The 26,427-nt window shown below is 32.5% G+C and overlaps 1 protein-coding gene across 1 annotated transcript; it reads left to right on the forward strand.

Annotated features, from left to right (window-relative positions):
* On the forward strand, positions 1-25,354 carry LOC134699218 (uncharacterized). Its single transcript, XM_063560828.1, has 5 exons — positions 1-584; positions 2,052-2,177; positions 2,981-3,116; positions 8,756-8,959; positions 25,093-25,354. The coding sequence occupies exons 1-5, from the start codon at positions 25-27 to the stop codon at positions 25,291-25,293; spliced, it is 1,227 nt and encodes a 408-aa protein (XP_063416898.1). The 5' UTR covers positions 1-24; the 3' UTR covers positions 25,294-25,354.
* The last annotated feature ends 1,073 nt before the right edge of the window (positions 25,355-26,427 follow it).

Raw genomic sequence — 26,427 nt, forward strand, 5'->3', positions numbered from 1 at the left:
TACTTAAAGTCCCCTAGTTCAGCCATGGACGAAGAAGATAGAAAATCATCTAATGTTTACACGACAAAACGGAAGCATTCTAGATATGAAGAACCATCAAAGGAAAGCAGCAATGCATCGAAACCACATATTGTAATAGTTAAAAATGTATCAGAGGCAAAAAATAAGCGAACGGCGTCCATCATAATCACAGTTCCTGAGCCAACATCAGAACCCAATAATACAAGTGTTTACAATATAACTAAGACTGGTCCAACAGACCTGAGTGTTCTACTAAATCTTGGTTTTGGTGATGTATACACAGCATTAAGAAAACAAGACTTGAAAAGTCGAATACTTGAAGAATGTATTAATTTTGCTTTTGATCAGTACTTTTTTAATGGAGACAACTATACGGTTATTACAGATATAAATAAATTGGCAACAGCCAGAGTTAATTTAGATGAATTAAGCAAGCCAGTTGAGAGTTCAATGTTGTATCAATATTTTGTGAAAGAAGATAAAGGATGTTGCTATGAAAATTTCAAAGACCAAGATACTGTTCAACTAGACAGGAAAACTTTGTACAGAGACACATGCGCATTGTAAGATCTATTTAGAATTATTCAATCATCAGATAAGATAAGAAAACTTTATTTTGTTTCGGCATGAGTACAAATAAGCAACACAAGCTCTAAGGAGCTTTTGACCGAATATAAAAACATATAAATAACATAAAAACAGTGCATTTTGACATATATACACGTTCTCATCTAAAATTAGAAATTCTCATTAACGGTAATTTGTCATAATTGGTACTCAAATAGGTCGAATTATTGCTCATAAGACAAACTTATACCAAAAAAAAATAAAAATAAAGGAAAAACATATTTTTAGCTCACCTGGACCAAAGGGCCAAGTTAGCTTTTCCCATCACTTGGCGTCCGTCGTTATTGCCGTCGTCGGCCGTCGTCGTTAGATTTTACAAAAATCTTCTCCTCTGAAACTACTGGGCCAAATTAAACCAAACTTGGCCACACTCATCATTGGGGTATCTAGTTTAATAAATGTGTGGCGTGACCCGGTCAACCAACCAAGATGGCCGCCACGGCTAAAAATAGAACATAGGGGTGAAATGCAGTTTTTGGCTCATAACTCAAAAACCAAAGCATTTAGAGCAAATCTGACATGGGATATAATTGTTTATCAGGTCAAGATCTAATCTGCGTTGAAATTTTCAGATGAATCAGACAACCCGTTGTTGGGTTGCTGCCCCTGAATTGGTAATTTTAAGGAAATTTTGCTGTTTTTGGTTTTTATCTTGAATATTATTATAGATAGAGATAAACTGTAATCATCAACATTAATGTTCAGCAAAGTAAGATTAACAAATAAGTCGGCATGACCGAAATGGTCAGTTGACCCCTTAAGGAGTTATTGCCCTTTTAAGTCAATTTTTAACCATTTTTTCGTAAATTCTTAGTTATCTTTACAAAAATCTTCTTCTCTGAAACTATTGGGCCAAATGAATCGAAACTTGGCAACAATCATCTTTGGGGTATCTAGTTTAAAAAATGTGAGGCATGACCCTGTCAACCAACCAAGATGGCCGCCACAGCTAAAAATAGAACATAGGGGTAAAATGCAGTTTTTGGCTCATAACTTAAAAACCAAAGCATTTAGAACAAATCTGGTCAATATCTATCTGCCCTTTAATTTTCTGATGAATCAGACAACCCGTTGTTGGGTTGCTGCCTGTCATGCCTGTGAATCTGTAATTTTAAGGAAATTTTGCTGTTTTTGGTTATTATGTTGAATATTATTATAGATAAAGATAAACTGTAAACAGCAATAATGTTCAGCAAAGAAAGATTTACAAATAAGTCAACATGACCGAAATGGTCAATTGACCCCTAACATGCCTAAGGAGTTATTATCCTTAATAGTCAACTTTTAACAATTTTCATAAAATTTGTAAATTTTTATTAACATTTCCACTGATACTACTGGGCCAAGTTCATTATAGATAGAGATAATTGTAATATTAATGAAAAACTCCTTTATATTTTCAGACTATATCCGAAGCTACAACTTTTTTCTGATAACTTACTGAATTTATTGGATGATGTAAAGAAAAGTGAAAGGAAGTACCAACAACTATTTATATCATTTGCTCAGATTTGTGGATTAAGGTTATTGTAAGTACAATGTATAATCATGATAATGTATGATAAGTTTGATAAAGTCTTCACATATAATTTACAATAGTATAAAGATTGTTTAACAAAATAAGTTTTTAGAAATGAATTATTTAACCATGGAAGTCCCACTGACATAGGCGGATCTAAAAAGGGGGTGGGTGGCTTTTCTTTAAAATTTGGTTTGTTTAATTAGAAAATCATTGAAGAATGACTGTAGGGGTTCCCCCTTTAGGTCAGTCATATGCAAATTTCTGGATCGGCAACTGACTTACATATATATAAAGAAGATTTGGTATGAGTGCCAATGAGACAACTCTCTGTCAAGGTCATAGGTAAAAGTACCTACCCATATCCAAGCTATTAGAAAAATGGAATTATTATACCATGCACTTGCACTAAACTATTATAAGAGTAGTAGAAAAGAATGATATACAATAGATGAAAATTATATATTATATTTACATGTTTATGTACAGTCACTGTTATATACAAATATTAATCTAATATATAACAACAAACTAGAGTATACTGATGTGTATCTGTACAATATATAATAGTTATTATGATTAGGTTGAATTCCTTGTCATTTATTCATCATCAAGACACAAACTTGTCTCAGACAAATATATATATCTGTACATTAACCTCACTTTAAGGTATAGAGATGTGATTTTTTTTCTGAGACAAGTACCAGTTCTATCCACAAGATAATCTGGTCATCCAATGTTCAGTATTCCAGTACTTTGATTAAAATAGGTCATGCCATAAAAAAATTATAAAGTTTGTTTCTCTTATTTTAGTGATGGACCAGACACATCTTTCTCATTAAAGTGTGATCAGAAGACATTTATTCCTGATGCCTTAGTTAAAGGTTTTGGTATAAATAAAGATACAGAAGGATCTCACTTTGTCACTAAAGTTGTCGCTGTCGTTGAGGTAAGATTTTTACCCATGATGTATTAGTAGTAAAAGTTTTTGTCAAGCCTGCCACTTTTGTTGCAGAAAGCTCGACATACATTTGTAGGGATAGTGATGCTGCAGCCGTGTTAGCTAACTTTTTTAAAGCTTTATATTTTATAAGGTAGAATACCTGAATGCTTCATAATTTGTATATAGATGCCTCATGTTACAAAGTTACTGTCAGTCACATGTTCAATGTCCTTGACCTCATTTTCAAGATTCAGTGACTAATTAATAAAAAGTCAAGATATTTTGAAATGGTAAATTCTCTGGTATTATAAGCATGATAAGTAATAGGATAACTATATTTGGTATGTGTGTACTTTGCAAGGTTTTCTTGCCTGTCAGATAGTTTTCATTTTTACCTGCACCTCATTTCTTCAATCAGGGATTTAATTAGTAAACAAGCTAGGTTAAGTTTTGGTGGTCAGGTCCAAATCTCAGCTAGATACCATAAGCAATATTCAAGTATATTATGTGTATGGAAGGACTGCAAGGGGTACATATTCAACTGGTAGGTGTCATCTGACCTTGACTTCATTTTCATTAGTTGAGTGGTTATAGTTAAGTTTTTAAAAAAATTGTACAGTATTTACCTTTATTTCAACCAAAGAAATACTTTTCATGTATAAAGTTTAATCCTTTCCAGTGCTACAGTGAAAGTTTCACACTACATTTCATTGCATATAAAAATGTAACCTTCACCATTGTTCACTGGAAGTAAACAACCCAATGTTTACACTGTTATTTACTGGTTACCTGTTTTGGTAACTATGTAACCTTAACGTTCCAAAATATTTTATAAGACCATCAAATAAAAAAAAAATTATGCTTTCAGACACCCAATATGCATGTTCATGACTCAGGAAAATTTAAGTGTATTGAAATGCAGGGTTAATTTTCTACAACTCAAATTCAAGGGAATATTTTTTTAGGCATTCTTTAATTTCCTGTACAACCAGATGTGACGTACCATGATTTGGTGGTATTACACCTCTAATGCTTTATGAAATAGGTCAACTATATTTGGTGTATGGAAATATTGTATGATTTATATGTCAGTTGCACAGGTTATATTCGACATTGACTTAGTTTTCACAGTTAATTGCTCAGTGTTAAGTTTTTATGCGACCGAAAAATTTGAATTTTTTTTCGTCGTATATTGCTATCACGTTGGCGTCGTCGTCTTCGTCCGAATACTTTTACTTTTCGCACTCTAACTTTAGTAAAAATAAATAGAAATCTATGAAATTTTAACACAAGGTTTATGACCACAAAAGAAAGGTTGGGATTGATTTTAGGAGTTTTGGTTCTAACAGTTTAGGAATAAGGGGCCAAAAAAGGGCCAAAATAAGCATTATTCTTGGTTTTTGCACAATAACTTGAGTTTAAGTAAATAGAAATCTATGAAATTTAAACACAAGGTTAATGACCACAAAAAAAAGGTTGGTATTGATTTGGGGAGTTGAGATCCCAACAGTTTAGGAATTTGGGTCCAAAAAGGGGCCCAAATAAACATTTTTCTTGGTCTTCACATTATAACTTTAGTATAAGTGAATAGAAATCTATGAAATTTAAACAAAAGGTTTATGACCATAAAAAGAAGGTTGTTATTGATTTTGGGAGTTTTGGTCCCAACAGTTTAGGAATTTGGGGCCCAAAGGGTCCAAAATTAAACTTTGTTTGATTTCATAAAAAAATGAATAATTGGGGTTGATATGCCGAATCTAACTGTGTATGTAGATTCTTAATTTTTGGTCCCGTTTTCAAATTGGTTTACATTAAGGTCCAAAGGGTCCAAACTTAAACTTTGTTTGATTTTGACAAAAATTGAATCCGTGGGGTTTCGTTGATATGCTGAATCTAAAAATGTACTTAGATTTTTAATTATTGGCCCAGTTTTCAAGTTGGTCCAAATTGGGGTCCAAAATTAAACTTTGTTTGATTTCATCAAAAATTGAATAAATGGGGTTCTTTGATATTCCAAATCTAACTGTGTATGTAGATTCTTAATTTTTGGTCCAGTTTTCAAATTGGTCTACATTAAGGTCCAAAGGGTCCAAAATTAAACTAAGTTTAATTTTAACAAAAATTAAATTCTTTGGCTTCTTTGATATGCTTTATCTAAACATGTACTTTGATTTTTTGGGAAAGACGGCTTCAAGCCGTCAATCCCCTATGGGGTTGACCAGAGTGACACTCCCTCACATCATTCATTTTGTTTTTATACATGTTATAGTGTGGAAAACCCCCCAACAAATCTTACTTAGATTGAAGAGAAGGAGACCCAAAAATGAATAGTTTGACTTTAAACACTTTTTTACACATTTCCCTTCTGTTTCTCACGAAATTATCATATCTTGAACTCTCCTTTATACTATTTACGTGTATTCTACAATCCGGAAAAATTAGTATGACGAAATATTCTAAATATATCCAACCTACATTGTATTTTATAGTGACGTCATTCTTGGAAGAAGCAGGGATATCCTTCACCAGTTCACTGGTTATTTAAATCATTCTTAGAGATCGTGCACTAATTACAAATTTGTATTTGTTAAATTTAAACATAATATTGTTTACTGTAGTTGATTTACACATCAACATGCAATACTTTAATTTGTAGGTCAACAACTTTCAAAATAAACAAAGATCGTGGGGTTACATGAGATAGGGGAAAGAAACGATTTTATTACTTTTTTCAGGTCTCACTAATTAGAGACAAGAAGCGTCAAAAATCGACAAGAAGCGTCAAGAAGACTATTTAGCGACAAGAAAAAAATATTCTTTTTGTCGCTTCTTGTCGCTAAAATTCTTCTTGTCGCTAATTAGTGAGACCAAAAAATTCTGAGAATCTTCCTCCAATTCAGGAGCACCTCTATTGATGAGTAATTATCCACTAAAATATAAAAAGTTAATGTATTCAAACACTTCAAATGTGACATTTCATTGGATAAGTAGTCTTCTATTAAAACTAAATTTTTGTGTACCTACATAATCATTGTAATGGAAAAAAGAAATAATAAAAATTTGCATTTTGTAGTTTAAACATATTTATTATTTACGAATATTTCAAAATTAAGATTTGGAAACAAGCTTCACACAGTTTACATCACTCGTATTGTTTTTTATTAGTACCTGTTTCCCTGTGATGAGAGTTGTAACTCAGAACTTTAACAATGGAAATTTAAAACTGAATAGATTTTTCAGTCCACACTTTCTAAAGAAAAAACTTATAAATCCAAGAGTACTGTCACAAAAAATGGAAAATGGCCCTAGCCTGCAGTTCAGTGGTACACAATCAAGATTTCAAAAAAATATTGTAGTTGTTGTGAAATGACAGAATTCAGTTGAGTTTTAGATAATAAGCTATCAACTTTAATCAAATGTTTAGATTTAGAAGATGCCGATCTCTTCAATTGGTCCAAATTGAATCCTAAACTAAGGAAATTAAATTACATAAACAACTATTGATTTCAATATTGTCACCCTTTCTACATGTCCTAGCTGTTCTCTTTTTCATATGAAAACTATCAAAAGATACCCCCCCCCCTTTCCAAAAACATAATTAAGTAGAAACAAGGGCCGTCTTTCCCCTCAGAGCTATTCAGCTCTTTGATTTATTATGGGCCCAGTTTTCAAGTTGAGCCAAATCAGGATTCAAAATTATCATATTAAGTATTGTGCAATAGCAAGAAATTTTCAATTGCACAGTATTGCACAATAGCAAGAAATATCTAATTGCACAATATTGTGAAATAGCAATTATTTTTTTCAATTGGAGTTATCTTTCTTTGTATAGAATAGTAGTTGAATCAACTTTAATCATAGTTTTATACAATATACAATGTATTTTCATTTTTACTACCAACTAATAAATTAAAACAATCTTTACCATTCAGTGATAACAAGCACTTTTTATTACATTTTAATATTGTATGATGTATTTAAATCAGCAGTTATTGTTGCAAACTTCATTAGAAATTTGAATTGAAATCAGTACATTATAACTTTAGTATAAGTGAATAGAAATCTATGAAATTTAAACACAAGGTTTATGACCATAAAAGGAAGGTTGGTATTGATTTTGGGAGTTTTGGTCCCAACAGTTTAGGAATTTGGGGCCCAAAGGGTCCAAAATTAAACTTTGTTTGATTTCATAAAAAAATGAATAATTGGGGTTCTTTGATATGCCGAATCTAACTGTGTATGAAGATTCTTAATTTTTGGTCCCGTTTTCAAATTGGTTTACATTAAGGTCCAAAGGGTCCAAACTTAAACTTTGTTTGATTTTGACAAAAATTGAATCCTTGGGGTTCTTTAATATGCTGAATCTAAAAATGTACTTAGATTTTTAATTATTGGCCCAGTTTTCAAGTTGGTCCAAATCGGGGTCCAAAATTAAACTTTGTTTGATTTCATCAAAAATTGAATAAATGGGGTTCTTTGATATTCCGAATCTAACTGTGTATGTAGATTCTTAATTTTTGGTCCAGTTTTCAAATTGGTCTACATTAAGGTCCAAAGGGTCCAAATCATAATGTGACATAAACCTATGTTGTGGCAACTATTTAATCACAATCCACATCTGCGGTCGTATAATGCTGCGCCCTGCGAAGCAACTGGTTGTGTTTTGGTCTGATTTTCTTTAACTAGATAAGCAATAGGTCAACTATATTTATTGTATGGAAGAATTGTTAGCTGCACATTTGTACATGTCTGCCTAGCATGGTTCATCCAACCTTGACCTCATTTTCATGGTTTATTAGTCAATGTTTAGATTTCTTAGATAATGTTAAGTTTATGTGACAGTTGTAATAAGCTTTATATTTAGGACTATCAACATAATATCAATGATCAGTAAAGAAGGCCAGACATTTTAGTGTGTGCACTCTTGTGGAGTTATTAATCTCGATAATAACTGAAATCAAACTTTAGTTGTTTCTGTTGATCTTTTTGCATAAGCTGTCTTTTATAACAGTTAATTAATCTGATCATGACCTCATTTTAATTATTGGTAAGTTAATGAGACTGTGTGTAATTCTCATGTGTCCACTATATTGAGAGATTCCTCCTGCTCTGAGAGTAGAAGTTAAATCTTAGATAGTAATAGTGTTCCTTCATGTGCAGGTACATGATTGGACAGACAGACTGACAGAGAGACATACTCCTATATACCCCTTTATATTTATACCCCCGCTTTTACCTCTGTCTGTCCTTCCTTCAGTCCATCAGTCCGTCAGTCCGTCCAATGAATATTTTTCGTCACATTTTTCTCAGGAACTACAATACAAGGATTTCTGAAATTTGTTTTTAGAATTTATATAAGTCAGCTATACCATGTGATGCGTTTTCAGATTCATTACTCGACATCTTCCTGTTTACCGAACACTTGCATATTTTTACACTATTTATATTATCCACTTGCGGCGGGGGTATCATCAGTGAGCAGTAGCTCGCAGTTTCACTTGTTTTTTTTGCAGTAAGTATATTAAGATGACTTGTTTTGTTTAAAGAATTGTCTGAAATTCAAATATAGCTCATGTTTAGCTTTTTCAGTTATCAGTTAATTAAATTAAGTCAAAAGGTTGACTGAAATTGTTTTTCATTTACAGTCAAAAAGTACACGTGAAGAGGAGGACAAAGAAAGTATGACTAATGATTTGAGGAATAAAACAACAGTACCTCATCAATGTGCTAATTATGTAGATGACCATGTTAAAGGTCATCATATAGGACAGATGTTAGCAGTTGTCCAGTCTGGACAGTCATTATTTGGATTTAGAGGAGTATATGGATTACTTGTGGACGGAACAAAGGTTTGTCCTATTATTCAGTCATAAATATAAATATAACAGAATTTGATGAGACTGTCATCATAGTGAGAGGGTTAGCGCTATAAAACCAGGTTTAATCCACCATTTTCTACATTTGAAAATGCCTGTACCAAGTCAGGAATATGACAGTTCTTGTCCATTCGTTATTGCTGCGTTTTGTAATTTGATTTTTCCATGTGATTATAGACTTTCCGAATTCAAGTGCTGTAATTTAAAAAAGAATTTACTACAGTAAACATACTTTTTTTTTAAGCTCTTTTTCCCGATGCTTGCTTACAAACCTTAATATCTACTGACAAATTATTCTGCAACACTATTCATGAATATTTGAAGGTGTTTAATTCCTGCAGTTTTGATGTGTATGAATGGACAAGAATTTTTACAGTAAGATACAGATTTTAGCCTCCTTAAGCTTTCAATATCATGTATACATGACTTATTTAACATTACTGGTAATCCATGGTTATTTCTGTTTTTGTATTATCTAAAAACTGTCACTGCAAGTTCTATATTTGCCATTCTACTGTGAAATCGTTATTATTTGTTGGATACCAATTTTCGTGGGTTTCGTGGGTATGGTTTAACCATGAAATCAAATGTTCAATGAAATACATATTTATAATAGGCTTGACCTTTTTGCATAAGCTGTCTTTTATAACAGTAAATTAATCTGATCATGACCTAATATATAATATATGGAGATTGTCAATATCACGAAATCAAATATCCACGAATCTATGCAAGTTTTCAGCAATCCATGAAAATTGATAACGCTTAAATAGTGTTAATGTTCATTATTTGCATAGATGTAGGCAAACAAAAACTCCTCTCTGAGTCATTTTAAAAAGTCATAATAAAGAGCGGAGATGACTGTCTAAGTGAAGTCAAATTAAGGTTATATAAAAAAGAAAATGTGGTATGATTGTCAATGAGACAACTGTCCACAAGAGACCAACATGACACAGACATTAACCACTATAGGTTACCATATGGCCTTCAACAATGAGCAAAGCCCATACCACATGGTCAGCTATAAAAGGCCCTGATAAGACAATGTAAAACAATTCAAACAAGAAAACTAACAGCCTCATTTATTAAAAAATAAACAAACGAAAAACAAATATGTAACACATAAACAAACGACAACCACTGAACGACAGGCCCCCATTAACTTATTTTACATTCAATGATCAAACGTATCTCTACTGTAATTCTTATTTAAGACACTTTAAGTGAATATGCATATAAACAAATTACATAGTCTCATTTGCTACCAAAATAAGATAATTATACAATTGTCCATTTGTTTCTTGAATATACCAACTACAAGAATCTGAAGTAGTTCAGTTATTTTACATTCAATATCTATATATAAAATGAGTCTGTATTTTGATATAGGAAAATGTGATATGAGTGCCAATGAGACAACTCTCCATCCAGATTACAATTTATACAAGTAAACTATTATAGGTCATGGTACAGCCTTCAACACAGAGCCTTGGCTTACACTGAACAGCAAGCTATAAAGGGCTCCAAAATTACTAGTGTAAAACCATTCAATCGGGAAAATCAACAGTACCATATATACATGTACAATGATGTAGGTTACATGAATGATGTATATCAAACAATATTGATAAGAAATTTAAGATTGATATAACTTGAAATCATGAAGTCAAACACTTCATATGGACTAGGGACTAAATAGATATTGTGCATCAATTGTAATATTCTAAAGTAAATTATCCTTAAAGTATATACAAACTAGAATGTATCCATAGTACATGGATGCCCCACTTGCACTTGCATTTTTATGTTTTGTGGACTCTAATTTCATGAATTTGGCATTTAAATAAGAAAGATCATATCATATATATAGTGAACATGGATACATATGCCTCCTTGGGGTTAATCAGAATTTCCAGTTATATGTCAGGCTTTATTCCTTTCAGATTAAATATATACTATATACACTATTGTTCTGGAATCATTTAAAAAAAAATGTTTTAAAGCAATCACATTGTCTCTAGTTTTCTTCATGGCATCTTTAAATATAAATCACGATATTTTATTGTCCATTCTATACATGTGTTTGTTATCTGACACTTCATCCAGGGCACTTTCAGTGCCACATGACACTTTTATTGATATAAAAGATTTGCTTATCCGCAAACAGAAGGCTGGATAAATAGAGATGTTTAACTATTTGTTCGCCGAGCTAGACGAATAGTCATTCCGTTGAAATAACTCCTGGAAACAGCTTGATTCTATTCTTAATTAATTAATTAAAATCACAAAATATAAGATCATGCTGTGTGAAAAGCAAATCTAGCTGTCATGTTTAATCAAAATTCTATGCCTAATTTTTGCAATCAAAGTTCACGTAAACACATTGTATGTTTAATTAAATTTCTCAAATATCACTTTTATACATGCTGATTATATTATTTTAATCAACATGTGGTTTATTTGATCTCAGTTTTTTATTGTGAAAAAAAATCTATTTTGATGTTGATGTTCTTGCTTTCTCTGATTTCCTATTGTGGAGGTTTGAAAAAAAGACAATGCCTTATGACTCCACATCTTTTTGCAGATATTTTGAAAAGAAAGAATAAGTTTGCCTGCATATTCTTTAAAATTGTTAAAGAGAAACAGATTCAACCGACAAATCACGTGCAATATGAGATTTGTCCACTCTTTAGTTAAATTTTTACAATTTTAAAACACTTGGCAAGCCTCATGTTTAAAATGTATAAATTTAACTGTTTAAAGTGGATAAGTATTACATGGGATGCAGTGGTAGAATCTATATTTCTAATGAAATTAAAATGAGATACCAAAAATCAACATAAAAATAATATCTTTATTCTCATAACCTTTTCAGATGCATAGGCACAGACAGAGTGCAAAATATGTACATGAATATGCATCTATTTGCAAAACATATATACGATACAGGGGTTTCGAAATAATATACATTTTAGCCAGGAGGACCCACATGTTTATTTATACATTTTATAAACTTACATAATCTTTTTAACTCTGACTATTTTAGTTTGCACATCAATTTTCAAATTTTAGTATATTAAGACGAGCCAAAAAGTACTTATCAAGGTATATTTTTCTGCTGTCGTTAAAAATGGACATTCTAGCAGATAATGAAATTCTTCTCCAATGCTACCAATATTACAAAGATGACATTTTTTAATCATTTTTTTAACATTATTCTATCTCCCTTTCTCTTATAGGAGTCCATGGTTTGTTGTTCTACATTTATATAAAATAATGCTTTCGTGCATACTAAAGATATCGAAAGAAAAAAATCAAAATTTAATATTTGCTTAAAAATTCTAGAATTTACTGTTTTTGTAGACTCTTATAATTGTGTATTCCACAACTATTTATATTAGTGTGGTAAACTTAAGAACATTTTTTAACCATATATCAATACCAAAACATTGAGAAATCCAAGTATTTGAAAAAACACATTCATCTAATATTTTTTTAGCTCACCTGGCCCGAAGGACCAAGTGAGCTTTTCTCATCACTTGGCGTCCGGCGTATTTCGTCATCGTCGTCCGTCGTCGTCGTTAACTTTTACAAAAATCTTCGTCTCTGAAACTACTGGGCCAAATTAAACCAAACTTGACCCCAATCATCATTGGGGTATCTAGTTTAAAAAATGTGTGGCGTGACCCGCCAAACCAACCAAGATGGCCGCCATGGCTAAAAATAGAACATAGGGGTAAAATGCAGTTTTTGGCTTATAACTCAAAAACCAAAGCATTTAGAGCAAATCTGACGAAGTAAAATTGTTTATCAGGTCAAGATCTATCTGTCCTGAAATTTTCAGATGAATCGGACAACCCGTGGTTGGGTTGCTGCCCCTGAATTGGTAATTTTAGGGACTTTTTGCTGTTTTTGGTTATTATCTTGAATATTATTATAGATAGAGATAAACTGTAAACAGCAATAATGTTCAGCAAAGTAAGATTTACAAAAAAGTCAAATGACCAAAATGGTCAGTTGACCTTTTTAGGAGTTATTGCCCTTTAAAGTAAATTTTTAACCATTTTTTGTAAATTTTATATATCTTTTACAAAAATCTTCTTCTCTGAAACTGCTGGGCCAAATTATTTCAAACTTGGCCACAATCATTTCTGGGGTATCTAGTTTAAAAAATGTGTGGCGTGACCCGCCAAACCAACCAAGATGGCCGCCATGGCTTAAAATAGAACATAGGGGTGAAATGCAGCTTTTGGCTTATCACTCAAAAACCAAAGCATTTAGAGCAAATCTGAAATGGGGTATAATTGTTAATCAGGTCAAGATCTATCTGCCCTGAAATTTTCAGATGAATCAGAGAACCTGTTGTTGGGTTGCTGCCCCTAAATTGATAATTTTAATGAAATTTTGCTGTTTTTGGTTATTATCTTGAATATTATTATAGATAGAGATAAACTGTAAACAGGAATAATGTTCAGCAAAGTAAGATTTACAAATAAGTCAACATGACGGAAATGGTCAGTTGACTCTTTAGGAGTTATTGCCCTTTATAGTCAATATTTTACCATTTTTCGTAAATCTTAGTAATCTTTTACAAAAATCTTCTCCTCTGAAGCTACTGGGCCAAATACTTCCAAACTTTAACTGAATGTTCCTTATGGTATCTAGTTTGTAAATTGTATCCGAAGTTGTGATCTATCAACAAACATGGTCGCCATTGCTAAAAATAGAACATAGGGGTCAAATGCAGTTTTTGACTTATAACTCAAAAACCAAAGCATTTAGAGCAAATCTGACGTGGGTAATATTGTTTATCAGGTCAAGATCTATCTGCCCTGAAATTTTCAGATGAATCAGACAACCTGTTGTTGGGTTGCTGCCCCTCAATTGACAATTTTAATGAAATTTTGTTGTTTTTGTTTATTATCTTGAATATAATTATAGATAGAAATAAACTGTAAACAGCAATAATGTTCAGTAAAGTAAGATCTTCAATTAAGTCAATTTGACCAAAATTGTCAATTGACCCCTTAAGGAGTTATTGCCCTTTAAAGACTTTTTTCACAATTTGTTCATCATGTTGACTTACTTTAAAAAATCTTCTCCTTTGAAACTGCTGTATAAATTTCAGCCAAACTTAGGCTACATTTGTAAATAAGTTTCAGAGTATCTAGTATAAATTTTATATTTTATTTCCTTGTATGTCAAGAAACATAGCTTCTATGGCTAAAATAGAACATAGGAGAAAATGATTATTTTTTTTTGGCTTTTGAAGAAAATAGGATGACCCAAAAAACATTTAAATAAATTGAAAAGCCAAAATAATCATTGATGAGAGATTTAACCAAAAGAATTTCACTAGCTGCTTTGTTGTGGTTTTAAGTTTCTGATTGTGATCCTTTATTGCTCTCTTCTGCTTTCTAGTTTGACTTTCCAACTCATTATTTATATTTACTTGTGAACTTATTATTTCTCTTTTAGAATTATTTTTGGTGTTAGTGTTGAATCTTTTATGACTAGTACCAGGTTCATGTAGAGTACTGGAAATATCACTGATAGTTGTAAGACCTCCACTGGTACCTGGATCTAGAACTGACATCTTGGCTAAAGACTTCATATCTAGTTTTCTTTCTATAATTCGGTAGATATGCTGCTTACCTTCCAGAATTACATTGCTATCTGGTTCATCATCTAAAGTTGAGGTATCCAGTACATTTATGAAAGCTCTACTGGCATCAGGTTCAGCAACATCACCCCAGATGTCCAGTTTACTTTCCAAAATTTCCACTTTCTTTCCAAGAACTCCTTTTATACCAGGTTCATCCACAGCAACTGACGAACCAGTGGCCAATTTACTTCCAAAAGCTCCTTTTATACCAGGTTCATCCGCAGCAACTGACGAACCAGTGGCCAATTTACTTCCAAAAGCTCCTTTAATATCTGGCTCGTTAATGGGAGTGTTTAGTTTACCCTTCAAAACTCTAACATTTCGGCTTCTTTTTATTATTGTTATAGCAATCATTGAGTTTAATATCACTAGAGAAAAAATAAAAATTCCCATGGCTGATTTTCGTAAAGTTATAAAGTGTTCAATTTTATCTCCATACACCGTGTTCAAATCGCATTCTTGTTCTGATGAATAAACTTGGTTTTGTGTCCAAACCAGTGATGGGATTATTACAAGACAAGAAGTAAAGATCCACACTCCAATAGATAGACCTACGGCCAATTGACGTGTGACATATTTCAGACATTTCAGAGGAATGAGGATTGAACAACATTTTACAAATGTCAGTAATAAAAGTAAATATCCAGTTATGAACATCTGGGTACTAGTTACTATGGTAATTGAGTAACACATCTTGTAGTAATGAAAAAGAGCTAAATCTTTATAAAAGTAGGTCAATGAAGACACCAGTAACAGGGAACCATTCAATAGGTCCGATACGCCAAGAAATGTATAAAATATATGTAGTTGATTTCTGACTTCCTTTTTAATCTTGCATGAAGTAACAAGAAGGACTGTATTTAAAACGATTATTCCTAATCCTTCGATAACAGATATTACAAAGATAGGAGCTCTGTTGTCAAGAAAGTCTTTGGTATTGTTTTTCATTATGTCCACTGGATTTGGTTTATTCAAGGATTTATATCGAGAACTTTATCTTTAAATCCTTAGTTTATAGAACTTGATTCCTTCCTTTCCTCTTATAATGATCTTCGCGATTGTTTTGTAGTACGAAGTTTATAGTGTAATTTCATACCTATATATTATCTGAATTATTTCAATTGAATGGGCGGGGTTTAACTGGTTCTCCTATCTTACACCAGTCCATCTATATACAGGTGTGTCTGAATATACTCATCAATGAAGTGTCAAGTTATTCGTCCATTATCATACACTCAGTTCATTTGTATCGTAAGCTCCGCCCGATCAGTTGAAATAACGTTTTTAATATCAGCTCATTATAATACTGCAGGCAAACTGCTATAACACATAGCTGTAAATCGGGCATTCATATTGCTTCAATAATCATTACTTGATGATCAGCATCTGTATCTGTATCTGTATCGTTACGTCGAAGGTACCAATACTGGCTTTTACTCGACGGGAGAGAGAGCGCCTATTGACGGCGTTGGAGAGCTGTTTTGAAGCTCTCAACTGACTTGGCGCACACTACTGCTTCTTCCAGTTGGTTCCAATGAATAACAGTCTTGACAAAGAACGAGTTCTTAAATTGTTCAGTTTTACAGTTTGTAGTATCAATTGCCTTTGAGTTGTTTTTAACTGAGTTGGTAACTATGTTTGTGCTCTCAAAGTCTACAAAGCGTGTAGGTTTAATTGTCCTTTTGGTTTTGCTTTTTACCAAAAATTCGTCAGGTTTGATAGCTGGGACCAAACCCTCAACCACTTTGTACAGAAATACCAGTCTTTGGCTTGTTCTTCTGGATTGTAGGTTTTCAAGTTCAAGCACTGTTAGCATTTTGGTGACCGATCCCTCTTCTCTTGATTTATAATCCCCTGTGATGAAACGGGCTGCTCTTCTTTGGATTCTTTCTAATTGGTTGATGTTGTTTGATGTATAAGGGTCCCATACAATTGCCCCATATTCCATCGTAGATCGCACCAATGAAATGTATGCTGTTTTCTTGCAGTCTTTTGGGCAATATCTTAGGTTGCGTCTAAGAAAGCCTAGTGTAGAATTCGCTTTCTTAGTTACATTTGAAATGTGGGTGGTCCATTTAGGATCATTAGGTGTTATTGTCGAGACTTTTGTTGCAGAAAGCTCGACATAGGGATAGTGATCGGGCGGCGGCTACGGCGGCGTTCGCTCACTTCTTAAAAAGCTTTATATTTTAGAAGGTGGAAGACTTGGATGCTTCATACTTTTTATATAGATGCTTCATGTTACGAAGTTTCCGTCAGTCACATGTCCAATGTCCTTGACCTCATTTCCATGGTTCAGTGACCACTTGAAAAAAAAGTTTCAGATTTTTTGTAATGTTGAATTCTCTCTTATTATGAGTAATAGGAAAACTATATTTGATATGTGCGTACCTTGCAAGGTCCTCATGTCTGTCAGACAGTTTTTACTTGACCTCGACCTCATTTCATGGACCAGTGAACAAGGTTAGATTTTTATGGTCAAGTCCATATCTCAGATACTATAAGCAATAGGGCTTGTATATTCGGTGTATGGAAGGACTGTAAGGTGTACATGTCCAACTGACAGGTGTCATCTGACCTTGACCTCATTTTCATGGTTCAGTGGTTATAGTTAAGTTTTTGTGTTTTGATGTGTTTTTCTCATACTAAATGCAACAGGTCTACTATATTTGTTGTATGGAATGATTGTAAGGTGTACATGTCTAGCGGGCAGATGTCATGTGACCTTGACCTCATTTTCAAGGTTCATTGGTCTTTGTTTAGATATCTTGATTAATGTTAAGTTTATGTGACATACTTTATAAGCTTTATACTTAGGACTATTAACATAATATCAATGATAAGTACAGAAGGCGAAACATTTCAGCGTGTGCACTCTTGTGAAAATAGAAACAAGACTTCACTTAAAGCAGTACAGCTTTTTGCGTCATTGATAATATGCTATAAAGACATATGTTTGATAATGATTATTGTGAAACACAAAGATTTTATTACTAGGCTTTATTTTTATGTACATCTACGATACTATTACACGGGCTTTGATTCTTTTCTCTGGTCTATTCGTCCGTCCGTCTTTCCCGCTTCAGATTAAAGTTATTGGTCGAGGTATTTTTTGATGAAGTAGTAGTCCAATCAACTTAGTTCACATTTTCCCTATGATATGATTTTTAGGCAGTTAAGCTGCCTTATGCGAGCACCCTGGATTTGTGTGCTACCCAATAAATGCTGAAATACGTGCCATTGTTATTATCTAGCTGTCTACTATATTATTTATAACTTATTGGACATTTTTTTCATACTTTTCATTCTTAATTACAAAAAAATATGACCACAAAAACCTTAAATGATCGTAGATTTTCCCAAAAGTTTTGAAGTTGCACATAGGAAGTAAAGCACATTAGGAATCCTTATGTAGTTTATTATCCCCTGAGATTTTGGCTAAGATGTCAAAGAACAAATGTATGAAATATGTTATCGCCGAAAACCTCTAAAGACAAGTAGTTAAGATTTCCCAAATTGCAAAACTCGTAGGAATATTGTTTGTCGTCAACTGATTACGCTGTTGGCGGCAATTTTGAATTAGAAGACGAAATTTTCGTATCTTTTTAATTTGGACGCAGGGGTTCAAATTAGCGGTGGTCCGGGGTTTGTGACCTTCCAGTTTTGCAGTCGGACTTTCTACTTAATTACTAGCTACGCCCGACGGACCTAGAAAAAAAATAAAAACATAACTTTGCAAACATTTTTACCAAAGTTTCCTAAAACGATCTCAAACTTATTTTCATCATTACTTTCCATGACAGCGATGTTCAATTTGTTCAACCGCTAGCTTTATACAGAAAATCGCCGATAAATAATTTGTAAATCCGAGTAAAATAGTATCTCACTTTCTGTCAAAAACAACATTGTAAACAAAATGGCTGCCGCGAGATTACAATATCGGATCCGATTCCGGTAGCGGATAAAGGTAATTCCGGGTTTGGGGGCTATCAACTAAAAAACATCCAGACAGGTGACAAAATACAGCTATGCATGGTAAATAAATATAAACACTATAATTGAAAACCAAAATTGTTTACAAGAAAGAAAAAGCAGAAAATATTTTGTACACCAATTTTAATGTCAAAATCCAATACAAGTGACAGCTGGGAACAGTTTATCTAACAATATATATGTTCCTGGTAACAGTATAATTTTTTTTTATCAGTGATAAATGTTGGTAATGCATGTTAAATGCTTTTCAAGTTAAACATATTACTGCAATTTCAAGGGATATTTTTTTCTTCTCAATTTTGATAGGTCAGTTAAATAAAGGCAACAGTAGTATACCGCTGTTCAAAACTCATAAATCCATGGACAAAAAACAAAATCGGGGTAACAAACCAAAACCGAGCGAAACGCATTAAATATAAGAGGAGAACAACGACACAACACCGAAACGCAACACACACAGAAACGGACCAAGCATCAGACAAAACACCACGAGAATAACAAATATAACATGAAAACCAAATACATGAATTTGGGATAGACAAGTACCGTGCCACGTCTTATCTTAATATCTCAAAAATAAGAGAAAACACAAACGACTCAACGTTAAAATGCAACACACAGAGAAACGAACAATAATATAACAATGACCATCTTCCTGACTTGGTACAGGACACTTTTAAAGGGGAATAAAAGTGGTAGGTTGAACATGGTTTTATGGCATGCCAAACCTCGCACTTTAATGGCAAAGTTAAATATAACATTGAAATGACAACATAATATTACAGGACTACAATACAAATAAATAGGAGAACATATAAGACAAAGAAAAACATGATTAATAGATAACAAAAAGCATCAGGTTTAAAATTCAATACGCCAAAAACGTGCCTTGTCCACACTAGACTCACCAGTGAAACCAGATATAAAAGATCGAAATTGAAAAAAGGACAAAGTTGTACAGCACTGAAGATCAAAAATTGAAAAGGTTTCGCCAAATACGGCATTGTTTTTATGCCCAGGATAGGAACATTCTTATTATATAGAACAATTCATGCTATTGCAAACAGTAAATTTTATCAAATGAATATGAAAGAGATATACACAAAGAAAGTATTAACTAATTACAGAAAACTAAACCTGAATACATAACGCCTAGATATAAAATATCGAACGTGAAAAAGGTACAAAGTTGTACAGCACTGAAGATCAAAAGTTGAAAAGGTTTTGACAAATACGGCATTGTTTTTGTGCACGGGATAAGAACATCTTTATTATAAAGAACACTTAATGCTATTGCAAACAGTAAATTTTAACAAATGAATATGAAAGAGATATACATAATGAAACTGAAGTATTAACTAATTACAGAAAACTAAACCCGAGTTTATCACAAAATAGACACACATCCGAATCAGTCCAGTTAAAATAGCTGGAAGTTTCTTATATATAAAAAAAAGATGCGGTATGATTGGCAATGAGACAACCATCCACAAGAAACCAAAATGACCAAAACTTGGTAACGGTCAAGATCCCCACCCCTTAACAATATATATTCATGTATGGGACAATATAACAAATCATATGAAATATAGGTGGAGTTCGTGGAGCCACTCTACCCCTTTCTGTGCGAGAATTTATAACGGAAAAGATCCACAATCTTAAACAATATATGTTTTATGTATGGGACAATATTACAAATCAAATAAATTATACTGTACACCTTCATGAGTGAGAACTTGGAAACATTCGAGATCATCACCACCATATATATTCATGTATAAGACTATATAACAAATCAAATAAAATATAGGGGAAGTCCCTGTGGTCACCTTACCCCTCATGTTAAAGAACTTTGAAACAGCTGGGATCCCCAACTCTAAATTAAATGAAATATAGGGGGAGTCCCTGCAGTCATCTGATTGATAAAATTGGAAACAGTCGAGATCCCCACCTTTAAATTAAACCATATATATTCATGTTTGAGAACTAATCAAATGAAATATAGGGAGAGTCCATTGGGTCACCCTACCCACTCCTGTTTGATACTTAGAAACAGATGAGATCCCCACCCCTCAACCATATATATTCATGTATTGGACAATATAACAAATCAAATGAAATATATGGGAAGTCACTGGGGTCCCCCACCCCTCATGTTTGAAAACTTGATAACGGTAGAGATCCCCTTCCATAGACCATTTATATTCATGTATGGGACAATATAAAAAATAAAATGAAAAATAGTGGTAGTCCCTAGGGTCACCCCACACCCTCTGTGTGTTTTTAGAACTTAAAAAAAGATTTAGATACCAGCGCCTAAACCATATTCATTCCTGTTTTTAATTTCAAAAAGATTGAATAACATTAGGTCAATCTCATAGGCGACCTATATGCATATATCACTTTGCTAGACCCTAACATCTGTCATTTTATTCCAAACTTAGACATCATGGACTTGGGGTGAAGATGGGAGTCATTTACATTAACTATGGGCAGGTCAGTCAGACCTCACCATTGATCCCTGTAGTAGTAAACATTTGTCTGATTTGTGTCTCATAACTTTTGTACTGTAAAACACAAACTTGGTTTTCTTTCCAGGAAAGCAAGTCCATTCATATTTATACAAGCTCGTACTAAAGTCAACTTGAACTACTAACAGTCAACTAATACGAACAATTACGCTCAACTAGAAGAACTGCAATCATTGCAAATTTGTACCACTGCTGACTCATGAAAGACTCATGACCATTCGTGGTCATGTGCGTTGCTTTTGAAAACCTTGATAAAATATGAATTATTTTCCATAATGTTTAATTCATTAAATGAACATAAATGCACAATTATATATGAATGTTCAATGTTTGTTCTTTTAAATCTTTAAAAAAAAAATTGAAGCAACATTGCCACAGTTTTCATAATTATGTTTGCCTTGGTTTTTGGTTAACTGCCTACAGTGCTTACAGCGCTTTGATTCTAATTTTAATGCCAAATTAGAGATTTTAGAATTTTTAGAATTTCATGGTCCACTGAACATAAAAAAATAATAGTGCAAAAGGGGCAACCGTGTACTGGGGACACATTATTGTTATATATATTTTATTCTATTAAACATATCAACCCAAAATGATTTTCAGATCCATTTGATATACTATGGACATATATTTGATTTTAAATAACAGTATAAGACAAAGAGAAACCCCAAAATCCCACTATTTTCCTAAGCATATCAACCTAAAATTATTAAGAGAATAAATGTCCCTTGAGTTTCGTGTTGAAAGCTGTCCATTTGGTCCAAGGACACAGTTATCGTCCGTTGGTTTTCGTTGTCTACGAATATAGTCCCTAGTGTAAACAGTGTATAACTTGCATGTTTTATTTAATACACTTTCCCAATTTATTTATTTATAATAAATGCTTGAAATATTAAGTAGGGGGATGTAATTACATGTCAAAAACATTTGGGAGCTGAAACTTTATGTTAATTAGTGAATTGGTCCAGTTCTAAAAGGTCAAATTTTATCACGTCTGAAGCTGTCAAACTGAATTTTACACCCCCTTAACACAGAATTATCAATATTTTGAGTTAGAGCTGGTAGAAGTTTCTATAATTTTGATATTATTTGTCTCACTGGTAGTACACTACCCTGTAAAAATTTCATTGAGAAAGAGCAGGTGCGATTTTTTTAATTTGAATTTATTGTCTAAAAGAAATGCACTACGAAATAACTGTGTTCTCGGGCCTAAGAGATGGATTCCTGAAATCTAAAATTCTGTACTTTGGGAACTTTCCTGAATGATTTGCTGGTTTCAATTTGTCAAACTCAATAAAAGTAAAGGATTTACATCTTTGGTTTACAGAAATTCTGTTAAAAAGTGCCTTTTTGGCATTCTACGGCTGTAATAAGCATTTTAAAGCAGTTTACATTTTATGCCTAACAGGCATGCTGAATTTCTATCTGACAGTTTTTTTTGTTCCTGATATTTGTGTTTCTATGCTTAAATCAAATTTAATTAACCATTTGTGAACTCTGAATAAAGAGAAAAGTAGATTATCACAGAAAAAAAGTGCAGCATATTTTGTATTCATGGCCCTGGTTAAACGGCCTAATTGATGTATGTAAAATGTGAAGCGCTTTGTACATCAAATCTGTAGTCCATCACAAATATTTCACTAAATCTGTAAAAAAAAGCATTGAACTATATTCAGTACACCTTACTCCTTTAAAGGCTACCATATTTTTTCCCCTGTATGATAGTAAGTGGTCAAAATTTATGCCTATTGAGACTAAATCTAATTGCAAGTTTTCCATTGAAAAGTGTAAAACTGGCCGTCAGACCATATTGTCTTTCAAAAAATTTAAATGCAAGAGTCCTTTTGCATTTAGACTTCTTGTATCATAACACCTTAGCATAGAAATGAACAAAAAGTAACACATTTTCACTTCTGATAGCTTCTGTGTGCATTTTTATATGTCAATATGGACAACCGCCTACATTAACTCTAAATAATTCTCAGTACTACATGGTCCAAGACCATTTTATACACATGTGGTATACTTTTTGTAACTTTTCTATACATTTCAAGTACATTTAATATATATGAAAGAATAATTTAGGCTTAAAAAACTTCAAAAACTTCAAATTGGCTGAGAAAAATGCATATTTATATAAGGCTTCCCTGAATTGGAAAATCTCTATTTTCAGGCATAGGCACATATAAATTTGACTTTGGAATAAATACAATTCATCTGATAAATAAAATGAGTGTGCAGATGCTTTAAATACTTAATATCTAATATTCAAGAGCATTTAAAAAGCATATTTTTGCAAAATTTCAGTTTTTTGGGCCAAAATCTTGGCATTTGAAGATATTTAATTTATACGTCAAAAATAAACAGCCAAATTTCAATACTAAAATGACCATAGTTTCTGTTATATATGACATATGGCAATGAAACCTGGCAAACTATCTCATTATTGCCTAGGCTTAGGTTATGCAAAGTTTTATAAAGATTGGTCAAGTCTTTCTGTCCTATTAGGTCCAAGGACACAGTTATCGTCCGTTGGTTTTCGTTGTCTACGAATATAGTCCCTAGTGTAAACAGTGTATAGCCTGCATGTTTTATTTAATACACTTTCCAAATTTATTTCTTTATAATAAATGCATGAAATATTAAGTAGGGGGATGTAATTACATGTCAAAAACATTTGGGAGCTGAAACTTTATGTTAAGTAGTGAATTGGTCCAGTTCTAAAAGGTCAAATTTTATCACGTCTGAAGCTGTCAAACTGAACTTTACACCCCCTTAACACAGAATTATCAATATTTTGAGTTAGAGCTGGTAAAAGTTTCTATAATTTTGATATTATTTGTCTCACTGGTAGTACACTACCCTGTAAAAATTTCATTAAGAAAGAGCAGGTGCGATTTTTTAAATTTGAATTTATTGTCTAAAAGAAATGCACTACGAAATAACTGTGTTCTCGGGTCATATGACTATATATATCTATGACTTTAGGTGTTATGAATGACGTGACACTGATTTCTGCAATGATCACTGTTTTTTTTTGTTGGAGGGGTCCATATATAAATAACTAATCATAGATACCAGGATTAAATTTGTCTTCACGCCAAACGCGCGTTCCATTTATAAAAGTCTCATAAAAGCCTGCCGTCCAATTGATTTACCCTACATCTCACCAGACGCACAGTGCATATACTATATATACCTTACAAGTAGACTGTTAATCATCTGGATGTTAAATGGAGTTTATTTACTTTTTGTATGCCCATTTACAGGATTTATTATGGTACAATGTTGTCCGTCCGTCCATTGTTTACATGTCATTCATGTCGTACAATAACTCAACAATAATTCACAACACTTAACCAATTTTTATGAACTTGTTTTTTATCTATTGATGTGAACTTTCTTTTCATTTTTATACATTTTATAAATTACGTTTCCTAGTTATGGGTGTAGTTTATTAAAAAAAAAAGGGGGGATTTGAAGTTTTCGGACAATAACTCAAAAATACTTTGAGCATATTTCATGAAACTTTGACAAATTATTTATATATCTATTGACGTGAGCTCCCTTTTGATTTATGTGAGTTTTGGGTTTTATGGTTTTTTTTTTAAAGTGCAAATTTAACAGCGGGGAAAATCATTGAATTTTTAATGTTTCTAAAAAAAAAAGATGTAAAAAGTCTGTCAGTGTCTCCAAATGAAATACCAAGATAATTTGCATCAATAATTAAAAAAGTATCTAATCATTTTGCAATGGAATAGAAATTTATCTGATTACATGGATTGTGGAAATGAAAAAAAATAATATTAAAAGAATGTTCAGAAAAATTGTCATACTAGCTACAAAATTGGCTGAATAACAACATCCATAATTCTTTAATTTATTCATCTATTTAATTAAATCTTATTTTGTTTTAGGTAACACTTGTGTATTATAGAGGCACTAAGGAATATTTCCAACAATGTAGCCTCGGTAAACCACAATTAACTGCAGAAGTTTTATATAGCCATCATTTTAACATTCTAACTACAGATGGCAGGAGGACTCTCATTTCTATTCTCATTGATATGGAAAATTTAACAAAGAGAGAAATGGAAAAGGAATATTGTAAGATGTAGTTCCTTTCATGTATAATTATGATTTGTAATATTTATGTGAAATAAATACCTTTTCCAATGTATTTATGTATATAACTTTCTCATAACTTATGATATTAATATAAACAAACCCCTACAAAGTGCTGTACTGAAAACAAATATTTTATATTAGGATATCTTAGGAAGTCTAGCTTGAATAACTTAAAAATCCCAGCACTGGTAATTTTGTAAATCCTGATATTTTAAGTGTCCCAGGAAGTCACATTAAGTACTGAAATATGTAGTCCTAATATTTCAGGACTTTTCAAGACTTATTTTTTTCGTGAATTTCTGGGGTATTTCAGGACTTGTAATATTTGATCAACACAAGTTTATTCTGATTTTTCAAAAACTTTTAGGAGTTAAGATTACGGGGATATTTCATGACTTAACATATATTGGTTTCTTTTCATTTAATACATTTATTCTTTATCATCAATAAGACATGTGAGCCATTGAATGAGATGTAAATATGCCATCTGTTTTTTCATTTATATTTGTGTAGACTCCCAGTACAGGAAGTATTATAAACAAAGTGTGAGGCCAAATTAAGAAGATACATGACTTTATACATTTTCTGTAATTACTGTAACTTGTAAGAAGGTAAATAAACAATAAATGGATATTTTTTATTGTTGAGCCTGTGATTTGTCGGAGGAATCTTGACATAGGGATTGTGATCCTGTGGCGGCTGCGGTGGCGTTAGCTTACTTCTTAAAAGCTTTATATACTAGAAGGAGGAGGACCTGGATATTTCATACTTTTTTGTATAAATGCCTTATGTAACGAAGTTTCCGTCTATCAAATGTCCATTGTCCTTGACCTCATTTTCATTGTTCAGTGATTACTTGAAAAAGAAGATAATAATTTTTGTAATGATAAAGTTACTCTTATAATGAGTAAAAGGATACCTATATTTGGTATGTGCGTACCATGCATGATCCTCATGCCCGTCAGACAGTTCTCGTTTTAATGCCATGACCTCATTTAATGAATCAGTGAACAAGGTTAAGTTTTGGTGGTCAAGTCTATATCTCAGATACTATAAGCAAAAGGTTTAGTATATCTGGTGAATGGTAGGACTGCAAGGTGTGCATGTCCAACTAGGAGGTGACA

Source organism: Mytilus trossulus, unplaced genomic scaffold, assembly GCF_036588685.1.
Source record: "Mytilus trossulus isolate FHL-02 unplaced genomic scaffold, PNRI_Mtr1.1.1.hap1 h1tg000050l__unscaffolded, whole genome shotgun sequence".
Classification (NCBI taxonomy): Eukaryota; Metazoa; Mollusca; class Bivalvia; order Mytilida; family Mytilidae; genus Mytilus; species Mytilus trossulus.